This window comes from Ammodytes marinus, assembly GCF_949987685.1.
Source record: "Ammodytes marinus genome assembly, chromosome: 15".
NCBI classification, from domain to species: domain Eukaryota; kingdom Metazoa; phylum Chordata; class Actinopteri; order Uranoscopiformes; family Ammodytidae; genus Ammodytes; species Ammodytes marinus.
The window spans coordinates 6,005,715-6,024,045 of record NC_137219.1 but is presented as its reverse complement, the minus strand read 5'-3'; the positions used below and the strand labels follow the sequence as shown (position 1 = coordinate 6,024,045).

The 18,331-nt window shown below is 39.2% G+C and overlaps 1 protein-coding gene across 2 annotated transcripts in view; it reads right to left on the bottom strand.

The window, feature by feature from the left end:
* Positions 1–186: 186 nt before the first annotated feature.
* The window catches only part of pacs2 (phosphofurin acidic cluster sorting protein 2), a 58,265-nt gene continuing 40,120 nt past the window's right edge, over positions 187–18,331 (bottom strand). The window contains exons 6-25 of one of the 2 annotated variants that reach the window (XM_080043033.1): positions 17,898–17,971; positions 17,260–17,340; positions 16,314–16,373; positions 16,008–16,162; positions 15,504–15,594; positions 14,657–14,785; positions 14,104–14,228; positions 13,443–13,575; positions 12,864–12,968; positions 12,649–12,755; positions 12,265–12,419; positions 11,989–12,099; positions 11,462–11,570; positions 10,245–10,277; positions 6,988–7,030; positions 6,817–6,859; positions 6,492–6,627; positions 5,876–6,096; positions 4,420–4,533; positions 187–2,810 (exon numbers count right to left, since the gene is read on the bottom strand). In XM_080043033.1, coding sequence (XP_079899159.1) covers positions 2,692–2,810; positions 4,420–4,533; positions 5,876–6,096; positions 6,492–6,627; positions 6,817–6,859; positions 6,988–7,030; positions 10,245–10,277; positions 11,462–11,570; positions 11,989–12,099; positions 12,265–12,419; positions 12,649–12,755; positions 12,864–12,968; positions 13,443–13,575; positions 14,104–14,228; positions 14,657–14,785; positions 15,504–15,594; positions 16,008–16,162; positions 16,314–16,373; positions 17,260–17,340; positions 17,898–17,971 — 2,144 coding nt within the window. In that variant the 3' untranslated portion in view covers positions 187–2,691. The remainder of the gene's footprint in view (positions 2,811–4,419; positions 4,534–5,875; positions 6,097–6,491; positions 6,628–6,816; positions 6,860–6,987; positions 7,031–10,244; positions 10,278–11,461; positions 11,571–11,988; positions 12,100–12,264; positions 12,420–12,648; positions 12,756–12,863; positions 12,969–13,442; positions 13,576–14,103; positions 14,229–14,656; positions 14,786–15,503; positions 15,595–16,007; positions 16,163–16,313; positions 16,374–17,259; positions 17,341–17,897; positions 17,972–18,331) is intronic. The other variant, XM_080043034.1, reaches the window with a different exon arrangement.

Sequence of the window (18,331 nt, the reverse complement as noted above, 5' to 3'; positions counted from 1 at the left end):
GATAGCCTGGCTCTTAAGAAATAACATTGTTTTTATGAATAATTTCTTTATTGGAAGTTTGTGATAAGGTTGCCATCACCGCCACAGTTTTTGCAGTTGAATCACCTTATATATATACTGCTACAATAAAGAAACTGACCTTAAAAAACTCACACGTAGAAAGAAATAGTACATTTTAGTGTGTATAGTAGTTTTATTACTCCAAGTTTTGGGATTACAGTGGTAGTCTTTAGGGGAACTTTTTAGTTTCAACAAGCCTTTCTCTGAGACGACAAGAAAAAAAAACAGAAAACATCTAATATACATATCCATATATTTTTAACTTCTTTCAGACCTTCTTTTTGTACTTCATGTTTGAGAGTCAGAGTGTGATTTTCTCCTCCCTCAAAATGAATGAGTGTGACTGCATTTGATTATACAGCAAAAATCAAGCACTGTTTTGAGATATTTTGTTGTCGTCAAACCAGAATCAGCACCATGTTTAGCCGGGGCGGACAAATTATTCATGTTGATTTGTCGAAAATTAAGCAATTTAGGCACTTATCAAGAAATTGGCAAAAGGCTATGATGAAACTGCTACTGAAAGAAAAATTGTATAGGCAAAATACTTTTTAGTTTCATGCTTAACAGTCAAATAAATATTGAGCAAAAAACCTACGGAGAGAACTTTTTTTTTCTTGAAATGTTAACATCACATATATACAGTCTAGGCGTACTTTACAGAATTAACTAAAATCTAAATAGTCCAACGAGGCCTCACACTGAGCGTAAAGTGATATTACACAGCACTGAGAAGGTACAGACGCTTGCATATATAAACAATGCCGCGTCAACGTTGATTGTGCTGTTGTTCAGCTCTGATACTAATGTGTGTGTGTGTGTATATGCCTCTGTGGAGCCCTGTCAGTCATATGTATAGGTTTATATAACACACTATAATGGACAAACATTTAAAAAGTGCTTTACATTAAGGTAACCTTCAATACATTCACCTCTACGTTATGAAGTATTTGATAATACCACAGGGGGTAACGAGTGCTGCTGCAGTGGATGATTCTTCCTTTGGCAAAAGTAACGTTTAAAGATATGGAGTGTGTTGGAGGAGTGTGGTGGCTTGAGGGGGAAGAGTTCCCGCCAAAATAAAACATTTCAGGAAAAAAATTCACAAGATAGGCCTAATTGTTACATACGTAGAAAACACTTATTAAAATTTGTTTAGCTTTTCTAAATAATGCTTAAAGGAATAGTTTATTAGCTGATAGTTAATTTAATAGATTGATAGCACACTTGTAAAGCTACACGCAGCAGCCAATTAGCATAGCACAAAGACTGGAAACCGGGACACAGCTAGCCTGTCTGGCTCAGTTTTTGCAATCCGCACAGGAGATATATTGTGTTGATTAGAGACCTTTTGAGATGCTGGTATAGGCAGACTTTGATACTTTTTTAACAAAAATAAACATTTTGTCTCCACTTTGGGGAATCCATTAAAATAGAAATGGTTTTCCGGGGTGTTATGTGCCGGAGTATTTCCTGTAAACCCCCCGTATAACCACAGTTTTTGTACAAATTTATAGCCTAGATATAACATTAATTTTTGAATTGTTAAGGTGCTGGAAGGTAGATTTTTGTTACCTTAAGATAGGCTAGCTGTTTCCTCCCATTTACAATCTTAATGCTAAGCTAAGCTAATTAGCTGCTGCCGGACGCTACATATCCACGGTACAGATAGTAAGGTGGTATCGATCTCAACTCTTAACAAAAAAGCAAACAAGGGGATGAATTGCCAAAATGTCAATGTAATCCTTTAAATCTGTAGTCTAATACTGTCTGAAAAGTAGCTGAATTTGTGCTGTGAAATATTTCCTAAAATCAAGTGTTTTTGACTTAATTTTCTAATTAAATGTCTCACTTTGGAGCAAAGCTCTTCAAACCTCGAAGCAAATTTACCAGAAGGAGAAAGTAAAGAAGAGAAACAGAGATACACGTAGAGTGAAAGTCACGACTAAAAGCAGTGTGAAATCTTCCCAACAGTGCCAGGTTACTCAGAATCACATTCACACAGTTTTTCAGTCTATTGCACGTTAGACCTCTTTGATAAGTGCAGAGAGCCAAAAGTCTGGAGCCGATTATTATTATTTTTCTTCTTCTTGAGGGTTTTTAGACGATGAATCGACAACAGTCTCTGAGAATCCAACAGTCCTCCATTGTGGTTGGAAAATAAGAAGCCCATAACCTTCTCATTCATTACTAGGCAGCTGCTCTTCCTTTTTTGATATATATTTATATATATATTCTTGATTAAATGTGCTGTGCCTCACTAAAAAAGAAAAGAAAACTATGGTACAGGGTGAAAACCTGGGCACTCGTACAGTATGTTAAAGGTTAATTATTATTTAATTCGGGTTTTTTCTCCCTTTAAAAGTCTATAAAACATCAGCAGGATTTTTTTTATCTCTTGAAAAGCTGAGAAAAGAAATAAATGCCTTGCATGGAGACGTTTTTACATAAATAAAAAAATAAAAAAACACGCAAAAAGATCAAAAAATCGGACGAATGCAACAAGCTTAAATTAGGACAGCAGGAAAGAAGAAGTGTAGAGGAGGGGGTTAAAAAGCTGTTGGCACAAGGGAAAGGTGGGGCTGGGAGGGGGGGGGCTCTCCTAAGGGTGCCAGTCTCTTTAAGGTGCTGCTAGTAAGGGCCTTTTGTGTGTCCAAAGATCCCGATGGGGAAGTGTTTGACATGCGAGGACCACTGAGCCGCCAGCTGGAAAAACTTCACGTCGTTCCACTCGACGCCGTCAATCAGAACTGCAGAGGAGGAAAACAGACAACACTGTATTATATAGTTATACTTCGATTCACTGGAGTTATACTATTGTCTATTGTGATACTATTGTCCTGAGCAACCCAAATGTATAACTACGTACATTTACTCAGTTTTTTCTCAGGTTCTTGTATTTCCATTTTCTCTCTTTTTATACTACTATTCAGATGGATTCAGATTTTATTTTTCAGTCCATTTTTCACACATTAATTTGATACGGTTAGTTACTTTCAAGATTCAGATTCATAACACAAGAAATAATTAAAATAAAACTTTAAATTAAAATACTGAAAATAGTAGAACCGTATCAGTGCTGTAACTGTTGAGTAGGGGAGAACGGGGTAATCTGAGACACTTTTTACCTTTGCTCCCCTCTAAGCGAGCTAAAATGATTTATCACTCAAATTTACACATTTCCCATTAATTCAGGATGTTTCCTAGAAATGGGCATTAGCAGAATTTATTCAAGACAAAGGGCTGTGGGGTAAACTGAGACAGACCAGAAAAATCAATGGGGTAAACTGAACCACTTACTCTTTCCACTCTGAAACTACCATAACAACACAAATTGTAACTAATGTCGGACTAGTAACAGAATCATGGGGTTTGGTCAATTAAGCAAAACATTTTTCTAAACACTTGACAGTAACTCTGATCAAATACAACATTTTCAATAATTAACATTCAAATGACAGATAGAACCAGTTAGATTAAAACACAGTCTGGGGGTCAGAACACAGGACCCTTAGAGCCAGCTAGTGTCTGGGGGTCAGAGCAAAGGACAATCAGAACCAGAACAGTCTGGTACTCAGAACAGAACTAGACCCAGCTGTCATTTTCCATCTTTTTAGTCTTTTTCTGCATTTGTTTTATTAGGATCAATCATTGAATAAAGACATATTTCTTAGAGTCTATTGATGTTAAAGGTCTCTCTCCTGTCCCCCACATACATACGTGCCAAACCATGCCCTTGCTGACATCCTTCAACCATCAACCCCCACCTCCAGCCCACATTGTCTTTTGTCTTTTCAAACTTGTCTCCTTGCTACCTCAAATATAATGGATTGATTAAAAGAGGGCACTGTCTCACTTTACCCCACAGCATTTGTCTCACTTTACCCCACTGCCACAATTTGAGAAAAAACTACCTCAGCAATTCAGGCTAATCTTCAGTTATCATCATCACATGGTTTCATATGTTGGTAGTTCATCAACATGTGTGATAGAAGTTGTTCTACCTGAATCAATTTGATTAGGCATAGCAAGAAAATTTACTTTTACATGCAAAAAATAAATTTTTGTGAAAAAAAACATGCTTACAACATCACCATGAGGTCCTCTTTCATGGCCAAGGGGAAATCAGAGGGTCTTGAAAACATATATCTCACATGACCAAAAATGTGTTCTGTGTCCTAGATACAGGGGGTGTCTCACATTACCCGATGTCTCACATTCCCCGTCCTCCCCTATGTGTGTGGGTGTGGGTGTGTGCGTGTACATGCGTGCGTCTGTGCCTGCGTGTGTGTTTGTGTGTGTATGCGTCCGTGAGTGTGTGTGTGAGTGTGTGCGCACGTGTGTGTATACATGTCCCACCTCTCAGCATGGTCTGCTGTTGCTTGGCAGTGCAGATGAGCCGGCTGATGCCCTCGATCACTTGACTCTTGGACTCCACCTCCTTGTCTTTGCTCTTCTTTGGCAGGAACATGACTGGCAGATGGAGAGAGAAACACAGACACATGCTGTGAGTTAATGAGGGGTTCTGAATCTTTTCCTAGTCTCAGAAGGATTAAATGACATTTGGCCTTTTTGGTGCAATGTTTGAGATCAGATTGTGGTAAAAAAAAATTGATTTGATCGGATCACATCCAGTCCTGTGAGTATACTATATACACTCAACAAAAATATAAACGCAACACTTTTGTTTTTGCTCCCATTTTTCATGAGATGGACTTAAAAATCTAAAATTCATTCCAGATACACAATTGTACCATTTCTCTCAAACATTGTTCACAAATCTGTCTAAATGTGTGATAGTGAGCACTTCTGCTTTGCTGAGATAATCCATCCCACCTCACAGGTGTGCCACATCAAGATGCTGATCTGACATCATGATTAGTGCATAGGTGTGCCTTAGACTGTCCACAATAAAAGGCCACTCTGAAATGTGAATTTTTTTGCTTTATTGGGGGTCTGGGGACTCAGAACCAGTCAGTATCTGGTGTGACCACCATTTACCTCATGCAGTGCAACACATCTTCTTCGCATAGAGTTTATCAGATTGTCAGTTGTGGCCTGTGGAATGTTGGTCCACTCCTCTTCAATGGCTGTGCGAAGTTGCTGGAGACGGCTTATGGTGGAGAAATGAACATTCAATGCACGAGCAACATATCTGGTTGACATTCCTGCTGTCAGCATGCCAATTGCACGCTCCCTCAATGCTTGTGGCATCTGTGGCATTTTGCTGTGAGACAAAACTGCACATTTCAGGGTGGCCTTTTATTGTGGACAGTCTAAGGCACACCTGTGCACTAATCATGATGTCAGATCAGCATCTTGATGTGGCACACCTGTGAGGTGGGATGGATTATCTCAGCAAAGCAGAAGTGCTCACTATCACACATTTAGACAGATTTGTGAACAATGTTTGAGAAAAATGGTACAATTGTGTATCTGGAATGAATTTTAGATCTTTAAGTCCATCTCATGAAAAATGGGAGCAAAAACAAAAGTGTTGCGTTTATATTTTTGTTGAGTGTAATATCAATCTTCTACACTGTTGCGACCAAATTATGATAGAGACTTTTAAATGGGTTTAAAATACAGTCATAACAGTTGTCATTTTGAAGTGGACTATTCCTTTAAGGCTCCAACCGTGATCAGGAAATAACATACAGTACCGGTGGTGGATGAAGTGTTTTGGTGTCATCTAGTGGTGAATTTCTAGATTGCAACACTCCCTCGCTAACCCCTCCCATTTGGATATATAGTGACTACATAGAAACAATCATGTATTATCACCAGTCCACCTGAACATGACAGGTGCACTTACCCTTCTTATTCTTCTCCTTGGTCACCACAGTCATGGACATGGAGGGCTGTGTGCTGGGCTCGGCGCCCCCCAGTGGCAGCCGGCTGACCTGCAGCGAGCGGAAATTGCACTTGAGAGTGTTTTTGGAGGAAGTGTCCCGCTTCTCCATGTCCTTCTTCCTCTCTGTCGGAGGGCCCCAGTAGTCCACCTGAAGCCCCATCAGCTCCGTCTGTCCACCGGAGCTATACAAGACAGACAATACAATAACTCAGAGTTCAAGTAGGACAATATGAAGAGTAAATAGCACTTTAATATAAGGACCAATTATTATTAGTAGTTTTCAGTTTTATATAGTAAGCTGTTCTGAAATAAAGGAATATTTCAACATTTTGGGAAAATAATCTTATTTGCTTTTGCCCCAAGTTATATGAGAAAAACAGACACTTCTGTCAAACATGAAGCTACTAGTGCCTGTATTTCTTCTCTTAAATGCAATTATAATGTCTAATCTTGATGTATTTTAATGTCCTTGTTAAGCACTTTGAATTGCCTTGTGAACGAATTGAGCTATATTAAAATAAACTTGTCTCGACTTGCCTTGCCTTGTCTGATAAATGAAAAAATTCCTTTGTTGTACCTGTAAGCACAGAAGCTGGTGTGTACGGAGGGGGAGGAGGGAGGGGTGGGTGACGGCTCTTTGAGTGCGGGTGAGACTTGTGGCGGCGTAGAGGAGAGCAGCGAGGAGCCCAGAGGTGCTGCATCGTCAGAGTCTCCTAAGGGTGGCAAACGTAATTAAAATAAATCAAGCTTTTATCTTTTGTAGCTACTTCTGTCTGGAGCTGCCAATGTGCAAAGGCTTTCTGGTGCAACTTTGGAAGCTTTGGTTAAAAGGTTATTACGCAAATTGTTCATTTTACATTTTTATCATTTCATGCACATCTAGACACAAACTCATGGCTTGCCTGACGTTGCAGACGTTTGCTCCACGATGCCGACCTTCACCATCTGAAGAAATCACAACAGAGGGCAGAAGGATTATTACTTAAAACAGCTCTACAACAGGAGCTACACATCAGAATCAATACACTGAATATTCAAGGGAAAAACTCTGCAAATACAGGGAGACTCCTTACCCCAATAAAAGGAATGAATTTCTGACATGAGTCCTCGTCAGGGCTGTGGAGCGGCAGCAGAGGCCAGAAAGAAATTCAGGTGAAAAGGAGGCAAGAAAATAACGGATATAATGAAAAGGAAATAAATTATGTAAAAGATCTAATTGGATCTAAAAGAGGAAAAGAAAGATCATTTTAAAGGAATGGCATCTACAGTTAGTGACACTGAGATCTAGGAGTTAGTAACTATTTTTTTTACTTTTGATTTCCAATGTGCACATGTGGAAATACTGTCGTCTTTCCATTGCAATAGAAAGTGTGCAAAGTTATCACCACCACCCACACAGAATCAACAGAGCATGCTGCACTCGCTGCAGGGCTTCAAACTTCCACATAAACAGATTCAGTTCCCCAACGCAGCTGGAGAAGCAGAGAGCAAAAAAACATGCAAGCTTTCGGCCAATTCCAAGGCCTCCGTCAAAATGAAAAGCCATCCGGTTATTGCAGAGACAGGCTGGATATCTACCAAACCACAGTCAGAAAGGCATTCGGGACGCAGCCATCAGAGGGAAGATTTTAAAGGTCAGAGTCAGCGATTCTGGAGAAAGCTTGTTGTCACAATCTCTTTTTGTCAAAATCAGTGAATATCTCCTCAGGACCCTCTCCTCACCACCTTCTTTTTCCCCAGCACACACACACGGTACGGACAGGTAGCGGATTGTGAGGAAATATTCACTGATTTTGACTAAAAGTGATTTAGACAACAAGCATTCTCCATAATCGCTGTCTCCACCTTTAACTACAGACTCATAAAGTAGTGGATGAAGGGGAGAGCATCAACCTACATCCAAGACTTCTCTAGTTGCCATGCACTACCTGTTAGAGGTAGTGCATATGCATAAAAACACCTACAAGCCTTCCATGAACTATTTTCCTTGGACAGTGACCAAGAAAAATAGCCCGCATGGTTTTTCTAACTCTACGTTTGTTTTTCTAAAATGGAAAGAGGTTTTTTTTAATGATGTGAGAGGTTGTTGCTCTTGCCTTGCGGAAACCTGCCATCGCCCCCCCAGGGAAGAAACAGAGAGACTAAGGAGAAGGAGGAGGAGGGGAGAGAGGAGAGAAGACAGTCTACAGTAGGTACACTGCATATCAAGGCCACTCACTCATTTCGTTGTTTTTTTTCCAACACAACACATTGTCTGCTAAAGTCATTTTCAGAGCAGTCAGAGAAAGGAAAAGCCAGATGTCTGCCTGGTATGTGAGGGATTTATTTTCTTCTCACATTGCAGAGGGGGGGGGGGGGGGGTGGATTATTATGATATACCACCTGGCCTCTTTGGTGCATATTATTGGCTAAAAAGTGTATTTTGTATTGATTGAAAGATGCACATGCGCGTCAATCCACGTTAGATCTATGGACATAACACATGCACTTTTCAGGTTAATGTCAAATAAAGTTTGGCACCTTTTCTGGGTTAGAATAAGTGTTGTTAGTATCGTTTCAATGTTTGTTATTGTTGTACAGAATGTATGATAATGGAACCATATCTTGTGCATTTATGCAGAATAAACGCAGTGGCCTTTGCCCGGAGATCAGATAATAGCAAAGTCAGTGTCTTCTCTTAAATCTCTTCCCAGGAGCCATTTTCATTTTAAGTGATGATAGTCTGTTTTAATTTTTTTTTCATTGTATTTTCTTTCATTATCTTTTATTTTATTTGTATTCCATGTTTTAATGAATGGCACTATGTTTGTGTGCTGTTTCAAAAAACTTTGAAATAATAATTTACAATTCATTAATTCAAGAAATATCTACTGTTTGTAATGTGGTAATATTTAAAGATGAAAATAGGTAATAAGCTCAATTTAAACTCAAAGAAAATAGAAATGTGTGTTTTTTTTTATTTTATATTTTATGGGAAAAACAAATCACCTGCAAAAAAAATTAAAATAAGTTACATAAAATAGTTTTTAATATAATAGCATTAAAACATTAAAGTGGCTTTGCTTATATAATTAAGAACAGGCCCTGCAGCACTGAGGACACTACATTTGGTCAGGACACATTAAATGGTGACATTACATACATTAAACCAAACATGGAACTAAAATGTTGATCCAGGAACTTCAGGATTGATGTGGTTAATGGTGATGTCAGTAATTCTGGAGAACGCTTGTTGTCAAAATCAAATTTTGACAACCCCCTTTGTTTACATTCCAGTTACAGAGCCTAGGCTGTGTATTAACAACTCAGCGCACTCACTGTACAGACACATAGTGGATTGTGAGGAGATATTCACTGATTTTTGACAAAAAGCCATTTTAACAACAAGCGTCGTCCAGAATCGCTGTCTCCACCTTTAAATCACAATTAAAAAGGGACATTGTCATTTTATTGACAGTTTGCAGGTTTTCTTCTAACTGGACAGATAACAGACAGACATGGATGGCCAGAAGCACATGGAGATCATGGACAGGAAACAGAAGAAAAAAGCTCCAGATTGGGGAAGACAGAGCAGGTTGAATTTGGTCTCTTGCCACTTTATCAGCACATTTAACCGTTTAGTCAATCCTCTGAGATATTAAGAACGGGGAACTATCTCACAGCAAGAGCACACAGATGTTGGATTGAGACTCAGAACTCAAAAAATAATCGGAAAAATATGATTTTAGCTTTAGCATAAAGACTGTCAACAGCTAGCCTTATCAGAATTTCTAAAGCTAACAAGATGATGTGTTGGACTATCTCTTGGCAGGTGGCAGTGACTTAAATAGTTTATTTCCTTTCTCGCAAACAGTTAACATCTCAAAATGTCACTGTCTTCGGGCATTAAGTTATAAAATATGGAATAAAAATTTAAGTTGGACAAATAAGACAAAGACAGAATGTGTTGGTAGTGATAAGACATCCTTTCTTTACTGCGTGTGTTCCTAGACTGATAAATAAAAAGAGTTTTGTTCTAGTTAAAAACTTGGTTGCTGCTTTAATCAGTTCCAGAAGTCCCACACTGTGTCTGTGTGCTCTTGTTCTTTACAACTCTGAGTCGTGGACTGAATAACAGAGTAGGATCTTATCTGAGAGGTTTATGGCTCTTTCAGTTGTTCACAGAGAGAATACAAAATGAAGCTTTTTGAGAAGCTGTTAAAGTGACAAGCGCCAGCAGAAAGGCCAAACGGGTTGAAGAAAGGGGAAGAATGGCTCCAATACACACACAGAGAGAAAGCGCATGAATCACCAAGCTACGTGAGAAACAAACTCAATCGAACCACAATACCTTACTGCAAAATCAAAATGAAAGCTCTTTTTCCTTCAAAGAAAGAAAAGAAAAAAATACAACAAAAGATAAAAACATGTTATTCACAACACAGAGTGGATGGAAAGACACTGATGTTTTTTAGAAGACACACTGGACGCCATTTTGGACCCCACCACTATAACCACACACACACACACACCCCCACAACATTAGTGAAACTATTAACTGGGAAAAATAAAAATAACTTTTCAAAAGGGGGTTGAAAATATATTAATTGACTCTCCATAACCACTATTGTAATTTAGAGATAGATTTAAAAATGTGTCTTGTTGCATAGTCATTCACTTGAAGGCAGATGATGTATCCTGTCTTATTATAACATTTGCAACACAATTTAATTTATGTTAGTGTGGAAATCCTGCTGATTAATGTATTTTGCCTTAAAGGCCTACTTCACCGGTTTGAATATGAAGGTGTACTGAATTCTGAGATCCTATGTAGTATAAATGTGCAATTTTTTTTAAAAATCGGTTCATCCTAGCCTGAGAAAAGGCAGAAAGAGTGTTTTTTTAACCCTATATTTCTCTTTCTCGTGACATCACAGAAAGAGAAATATAGGTTTAAAAAAAAACGTACTTTGTAAATATTACTGTGATGTCACAGTAAAAGACATCACAGTAATATTTACAAAGTAAGTTTTTTTTAACCCTATATTTCTCTTTCTGTGATGTCACGGGAAAGAGAAATATAGGGTTAAAAAAAACACTCTTTCTGCCTTTTCTCAGGCTAGGATGAACCGATTTCAATTTTTTTCGCATATTTATACTACATAGGATCTCAGAATTCAATACACCTTCATATTCAAACCGGTGAAGTAGGCCTTTAAGCAACACATTTAATATTTTGTCTCCTTTAATTTTTTGTACCTGAATGTCTTAATTATGTTGAAAAATTAAATCAAGAAGAAGATGGACATTGTTTTTTAAAGTAATTTTATGTATCAAGTGGATCGTTCAGAGTCAAGCTTTTACAGAACAGTTCAATCCCCTTTTGAAAAAAAAAATGCTGTAAGCTCTGAATTAGAAGAAGCATTTGTTACAGGAAACCCTCAAACTTTACCAAACTTTTTCAGGATGACAAAAACACATTTAGAGTCCCACTACTGTACAGCTCAGTTTGACATAGTCTGTTATTATTAAAAGAGTGTGAAATCCTGCTAGGAAGTGAAGACCTACCTCTTCTGTTTGTATGTGAGCATGGCCTCTGCGATGGGGAGCTGGTGAGCTCCATTAGCTCCCACCATGTACTGAGTTACCCTGGATACCACGTCTGGGTTCTCCTGGGCTGCAAAGACACAGGGATACAATCATTAGAAAAGTCCTACTTCATATATACAAGAAATATCAATTAAGATGTTCACATTCATCAAATTTTAAATCTAAACTTAAAGGTGCTAATAGGAACTTTTGAAACAAAAAATTTCCTCTGGTGATCATAAATGAGATATAGCAGCAAATGAGACTAGCAGTGCAAATAATTCTATTTTCATATAGTTTTTCCTCAATGCCTTTGTCATGGATACGGTCACCCAGGAACTACAGCTGTAAAAACACTACCGCTTTTGTCCAAAGGGGGTCGCAAGAATTATCACAAGCTGAAAGTTCCTCAAAGCACCTGTAAAAGCAAAATTGACCAATTCTCCTGTTCGTATATGTCTTCTTAAAACTGTAAAAGAAAATAGTTTAAAGATATAGGAGCCCACCAACAACAGGCGCCTCTGGCTTGTGAAACAGGTCCCTCCAAGCAGCGTCTTGGAACAAACTGTTGTATCGATAGTCAATAGTGCCCAGATATTTAGAGACTGGATGCGAACCTAAACCAATCAAGGAAAATAAAGGGTCAAAAATAGACAATAAACAGCAAATATAGCAGCACATTTAGATATATAAAAAAATATGCATGTCATTCCCCTCTCTGCCCCATTTCATCTCTGTCTCTGTCTAACAAGCAGGAACATTGTAATTATGCTGTTACAAACCTAGAGGGATGATAAGGAACCTCATGTAGCCGAGCCAGTCTGGGGTCTTATGTGAGAGATGGTCGACGAACAGCCTCAGCACGGCACTGAGGTAATGCTGCGCTCCAGCCACTGCTATCTTTATGGGAATGGGCGTCTGGGAGTTACAGTTGCAACTGCAGGAAGAAAATCGTCTTTGAGTGTCTAGAAAAGCGCTATATATACAGAGAGTGTATTTGATCAATTATTATTTTTATTGTAAACAGACAGCTTACAGTTTCACAATCGATCTTATCAGACCTCAGAAAACCTCTTTGTAACAATCAGTATTTGTTCAAATAATCTATAGTTACTGTATGTGCTGTGTCACAGTGAATGTATGAGGCATGTGAGAGGCCGACTTACAATCTCTGTATGCGTGAGACGATGGTGTTGAACGCAGCCTGTATGTCGGCTGTGGTGCAGGTGCAGACCACTGGTAGGTGGTGGTTTTGCAGCATATCTGACAGATACTAAGAGAGAGAGAAGGAGAAAAACAAATCTTAATCCAATCTTAATAAACATCAAACACAAATTGAAAAGCATGTAAAAGAGTGTTCAGAGTCCTCAGTAGTCCTTACCTGGCCCTGCCAGTCTGACGTGTTGATGAGGATGATGCTGTCGGGGAGGTGGTTATCAGACACCAGGATGTGGTTCAGTTGGTCGTACACCGTCTTTCTGGGGATCTAGGCAAGGGAAAGAAAATACCTTTGTGTTCAAAATAAGGGGTAAAAAATGTGTGATTTGACTCATTTCTGATTAAATATTTTGACAAAACTTTCCTCCAGTGAATCTTCCAGTTGCTTTTTTTCAGGAATTAAGATTTATATTTCACACACATGGTTTGTAATTAGACTTTGACTGTAATATTTGATAATATGTTATGTTAGTAATGTCTAACATTACATACAATGTCTGTTTCAGTCTGCTTATCATAAATGGCATGTAACAGCAAACGAGACCATCACTGCAAAGAATGCTATTTGTATACAGTTTTTCTTAATGCCTTTGTCATGGGTACGCCTACCCAGGAACTGCAGCTGGCGTAGTAAAAACACTACCGCTTTCGTCCAAAGGGGGTGCAAGAATTAACACAAACTTAAAGTTCCTCATAGCACCTTTAAGCAACCAATTACTGTCCTGCAGTTCCCCCCTCCTACCTGTAGGTGGCAGCGTGTGTCCAGTGCGCGCTCGTTGTCCAGGCTGTTGGCCCTCTCGTTCTGCGGCCTGCTGGGCTGGCGCTCCTTCAGCGACGTGCTCCTGCCTCGCCTTCCAGCCAACTTCGGTTCCTGCCTGAAAAACAACACAGCAGAGGAGGAAGAGAGGTTTAGGAGTCTAGTGTAGGAAGCCTAAATAAAAAGCCATCCCTGTGTTCCAATTCCCATGCCAAGTTCCATACTATTTAGTACGCCAGAAAAAGATTAAGGATGTCCCAATACATGCATGTCAAATGTAGTATACCAAAAAAAATACCTGGATGTCCTAAAATATGCCTACATCCAATTGCATTTTGTAGTGTGCATTGCAAACCAGCATGCTATAGTATGTATGGTAAAAATAAAAGTATGTGATTTGGAACGCCAGGCATTTTTATTATGAAACGGGAAGCACAATCCCTGATCAGCCGATGTCATTTACAGAAAGACAAAAAAAAAAAAAAACTAGGTCATTAATTTTTAAATGACACTGTTCACAAACAATCCACATCAGTTTGTTCCATCAGTCAGGATGTTTTCTGTCAAATATCCGTCATACAGCTTGCTATCAGCGCTCTAAAGAAGTGGACTATTCCTGTGTATGTATGTTGTTGTTTTTTTGAACCTGTTGGATGAAATGATGAGCGACTCTGTCTTGGTCATTTTGCCAGTTGGCGGCAGTCTCTCTAGGAACGTGTCCATGTTGTCCATCTCCAGCTCTGTGGTGGGAGTCACCGCCTCCGGCTGCTCCTGAGGGAGGACACAACGGGAGAAAAACAGCCACAGAGTTTATGAGTCAAAGGCCGATAGACGTGTTTATGCATTTCTGTCTTCAAAACAAAACACATTCTCACACCTCAGATGTCTAGACTCTCTCTGAGCACTTTAGTTATCATCCACTAGGACCTATCCTGATTGAATCTCTGTGTTTATGACCGCAAACTTCACCATTAAAAGCTTAAATGTATCTCTTCTTTAGAGAATATACAGTCAAATGTCAGGTTTATTTGTAGAGCACCTTTCAACACCAAGGCAATCCAAAGTGTTTACAGAGGACAGAAATGCATTAAGAGAAGATATGAAATAAAAAAAATGCAACAAAAAAAAAAGCAATTACTAGACTTTTTCAAAAGCCCATGAAAATGTTTCATGTTTTTTCCACTTAAATATTGACTTACAATAATAGGACTGATGCCAGTTATTGATCCAAGGCTTCTGTACGAGTTGATACTCACAAAGGAGACGTTATCAGACACGTTGTCTTCTGTAAATTTGGCCCCGCCGCCCTTGGTTTTATCAGGGTCGATCTGGGAACGAGATGGTGTGGGAAGAATAATAAACATTACCTGGTTTATGGAGGGAGGTCTCAGGAGGTCTTTGTGTTTCACAGAAAAGTCAAGCTTTTATTTGGAACGACATGTTGGTTCAACTGGACGCCCCACAGTTTCATAAACATTACACTGTGACTGGTTTGAACCTGCGGAACTATGGGAAAGTCTGAGTCTGGGAAGTGGAAATTTGACTACTCTTGTATTTCAGTGGAAGATGCCCTTAAGCAGGACTTCTCCATAAGTGCAGCTATGTGGTTAGACTGTGGTATTAGTAAATAACTCAGTATTTGTAAGGAAATGTGGAAGAAGCATGTGAACTGCAACAAAACAAAGCAGGAAAAAAGACTGTTTATTTTCATTTGAAATGAATTAAAGTCAAATGCTCAAAATACACAGAAGGCAAACTGCATCCCACTATATATAAATATCTTAAGTTATGTTTGTTAAGTTTGTCCATTCTGGTCTACTGTAGAAACATGGCAGTGGAAAATGGCGGCGCACCCCGCTCCTATGTAGATATTACAGACTAATTCTAAAGGTAATAAAATAAACAACCACTTTTATTTAAAAGAGAACACGCTTATTAAAACATACTTATGAATATTATATTACATTTCTACCAAGTCTGTTCTATAAAAATGTAATTTCCCTATATACCCACTGTGCCTTTAATGCTGCAGTTAGTTGTTCTCACCGGGCTGGGGGGCTCCCTGTGGCTCCTCATGCTGTGGAGGCTGCCGATCTCAGTCTGAGAGCTGGACATGGACAGACCCTCGAAATATGGCCTGAAACACAAGAACCAATCAGGACTCAAGTAAAGAAACAAATCACTTCCTCTCAGCATGACTATTGACTGATAGTGATACTGTATGTCTCCTCTGGGTCAGTGGGTCAGTTACATGTACAGTCAATGAAGGCATCCTCAACTCTAATCTTTCAACAATTTGCATTGTACATTTACATGTACATTTGACCATATGTATTGTCTTTGTATTGCTTTTATCGTCTTGATTTTTATCTTATGTGTGTTATGATGAAGATACGTTGCACACAACGAAACGTTGTACTTCTATTCTATTCTATTCTATTCCCTTTGAATTCAGACCTCTTTGTGCAATACACACACACACACACACACACACACACACACACACACACACACACACACACACATTATACTGTTGAGAGAAACACTCACTTAAGTTTTGGTTTTGGTGTGCTGAGGACGCTGTCATCGTCGTCCAGTTCAGGCCCGCTGTCACTCGGGTTCTCAAACTCTAAACTGTCCAAGTCCAGATCCTCCTCCTCCACCTCAGGAGGGGGCTCTGCAGGGTCCTGCTCTGAGCCCAGCACCTACACACACACACACACACACACACACACACACAAACACAAACACAAACACAAACACACACACAAACACACACACACACATTTCATCTTCAAGTAAACTCACAAGAGGAAACAAAATTCCCATAGCAACACAAGGCAGAAAATCACCCACCTCATCCGACACTCTGAAGCGCTTGAGAAGAGCCACCACTCGCTGCTTAAAGTTCTGCTGCTAAAACACGGGAATAGGAGAAACACAAAACCACAAGTCAGTGTGTGTGACCTACTTAATACAAATGTAATGTGTTTACTACAATGCTCTCAGCAGTCACAAGAGGAGCTCCTCCATTTATTCATTTTTTACGGGCACTAGATGCGTTTGCAGCACAGTGCAGACCGGGGCATCGATCGCTCATGTAAATCAATATTCATGCCACGTCATGCCTCATCTGCTTTTATCTCCTGCTTCCCCTCCCTAAGCCGAGCGCTATAAAATCAAATCAACCGTGAGCAAAAACATAATAAAACTGTCTCGTTTAAGCTCATTGAAAGGCATTGACTGTGACTTGACCATCTGCAAATGAGTCGCCTACAATATGAACAGAATTAGGTGTTAGGGTGTTTTTTTAAGAAGCACATTTAACTGATAGAATAGTGCTGAAAGAACAAATACTTTGCACAAATATCAACTTCCACTCAAGGATAAACTGATGACATGTACAGAGGTCAAAGGTCAAGGTCACTGTGACCTCAAATCTGGTGAGCACAATATTTCAAGAATGCATAAATATTGCCTGGAAGCTTATGTATTGTCATTTCATAGTTAAAATCACTGAACTGTTGCCTGTCTGTCTGGTTGCCTTCAAACTTAAGTTTAGGTTAGCTAATTCCTAGTAATTATATGTAGTCTGTAAATAAATAAGTCCTTAACCACCATTGAGCTATAGAGGCCGCTGTTTGGGTACAATTTCATGAGAACAGTGTGGTTGTCTCTGTATGTCGGAATGCACAAACTAAATATCAATGAGTTGTTTCTTATAACATGAAGCCAGGTCTCCTTTATGTATTAAGTTATTAAGTAGTATTAAGCTTTAATGACTAGTTTAGGTCTCTCTTACTCTGGTGATGGAGGGCGTCCTCACTATGGACCTCCTCTGCTTCTTCAGCTTCCTCACGTCGTACTCGTCATCCTCCATATCCTAAAAACAAGGTGCAACGAACACAAAGTCAAACCGAAGTACAGCCCCCAATTAAAAAGAACATGCATTATTTACATTCCATCTCTTAAAGGAATATTTCAACATTTTATATTTTGAGCGTTTTGCCTCACTCTCCGGCTCAAGAAAAGGGGACAGGCTTGTTGGACTTGTTTATTTAACAAGTTATGTTGCGCTCTATATTTTTACACGTTATGTCATTTTAGAATCAAATATATTGATTGTGACGGTCATGTATGTATTTCATTCTAAAATGACATAACATGTAAAAATATAGAGCGGACATAACGTGGTAAATAAACAAGTCCCAACATGCACCCAGGAGCGTTTAGTGCAGTTGTAAAGTTCATATTTTGACATGCTTCCCTTGACTTCCAGTGTTTGAGCTAACCTTTGCCCATTTCAAGATGTCAGGCTCAGTTACAGGAACTGTTTCTGTCACCTTTTCTCGAAGCCGGAGAGTGAGGTCAAAAAGCTAGAAATGTTGAACTATTCCTTTAAGGTTTTCCATAGCAAACTACACAGCGTCACTCACTCACCTGTGCCTGCACTGCGTCATCGCTGGCCTCCTGCTCCGAGGAGAAGCTTTCATATTCCTCCTCTGAGTAGTTATCTGAAGCAGGACACAAGTAGAAACATTAAAAGTCTGGAGCGTTGGGAGACGCCTCATAAATATTGCAGCGACCGCTTTTAAATTTGACACGCGGCCAAGGCTCTTTAAAAATCATACACAATCTTCTAGACCATGTACAGTTCACATAGAGAAGCATGGCTGCTACCGGAATTTAATCCCTTTCTTTCTGCACTATTAAAGAAAGCACAATAAAAAACACCGCGGACCCTGTGATCCCTAGTCTGTTACTATGGAGTGTTTTTGGTGATTGTTTACTGTATTAGTTTAATTACTGTGATTATGTGTTATGTCTTTGTGACTTGAAGCGCTGTGTTCGTTCGTTATCTTTGTCATTCTGTA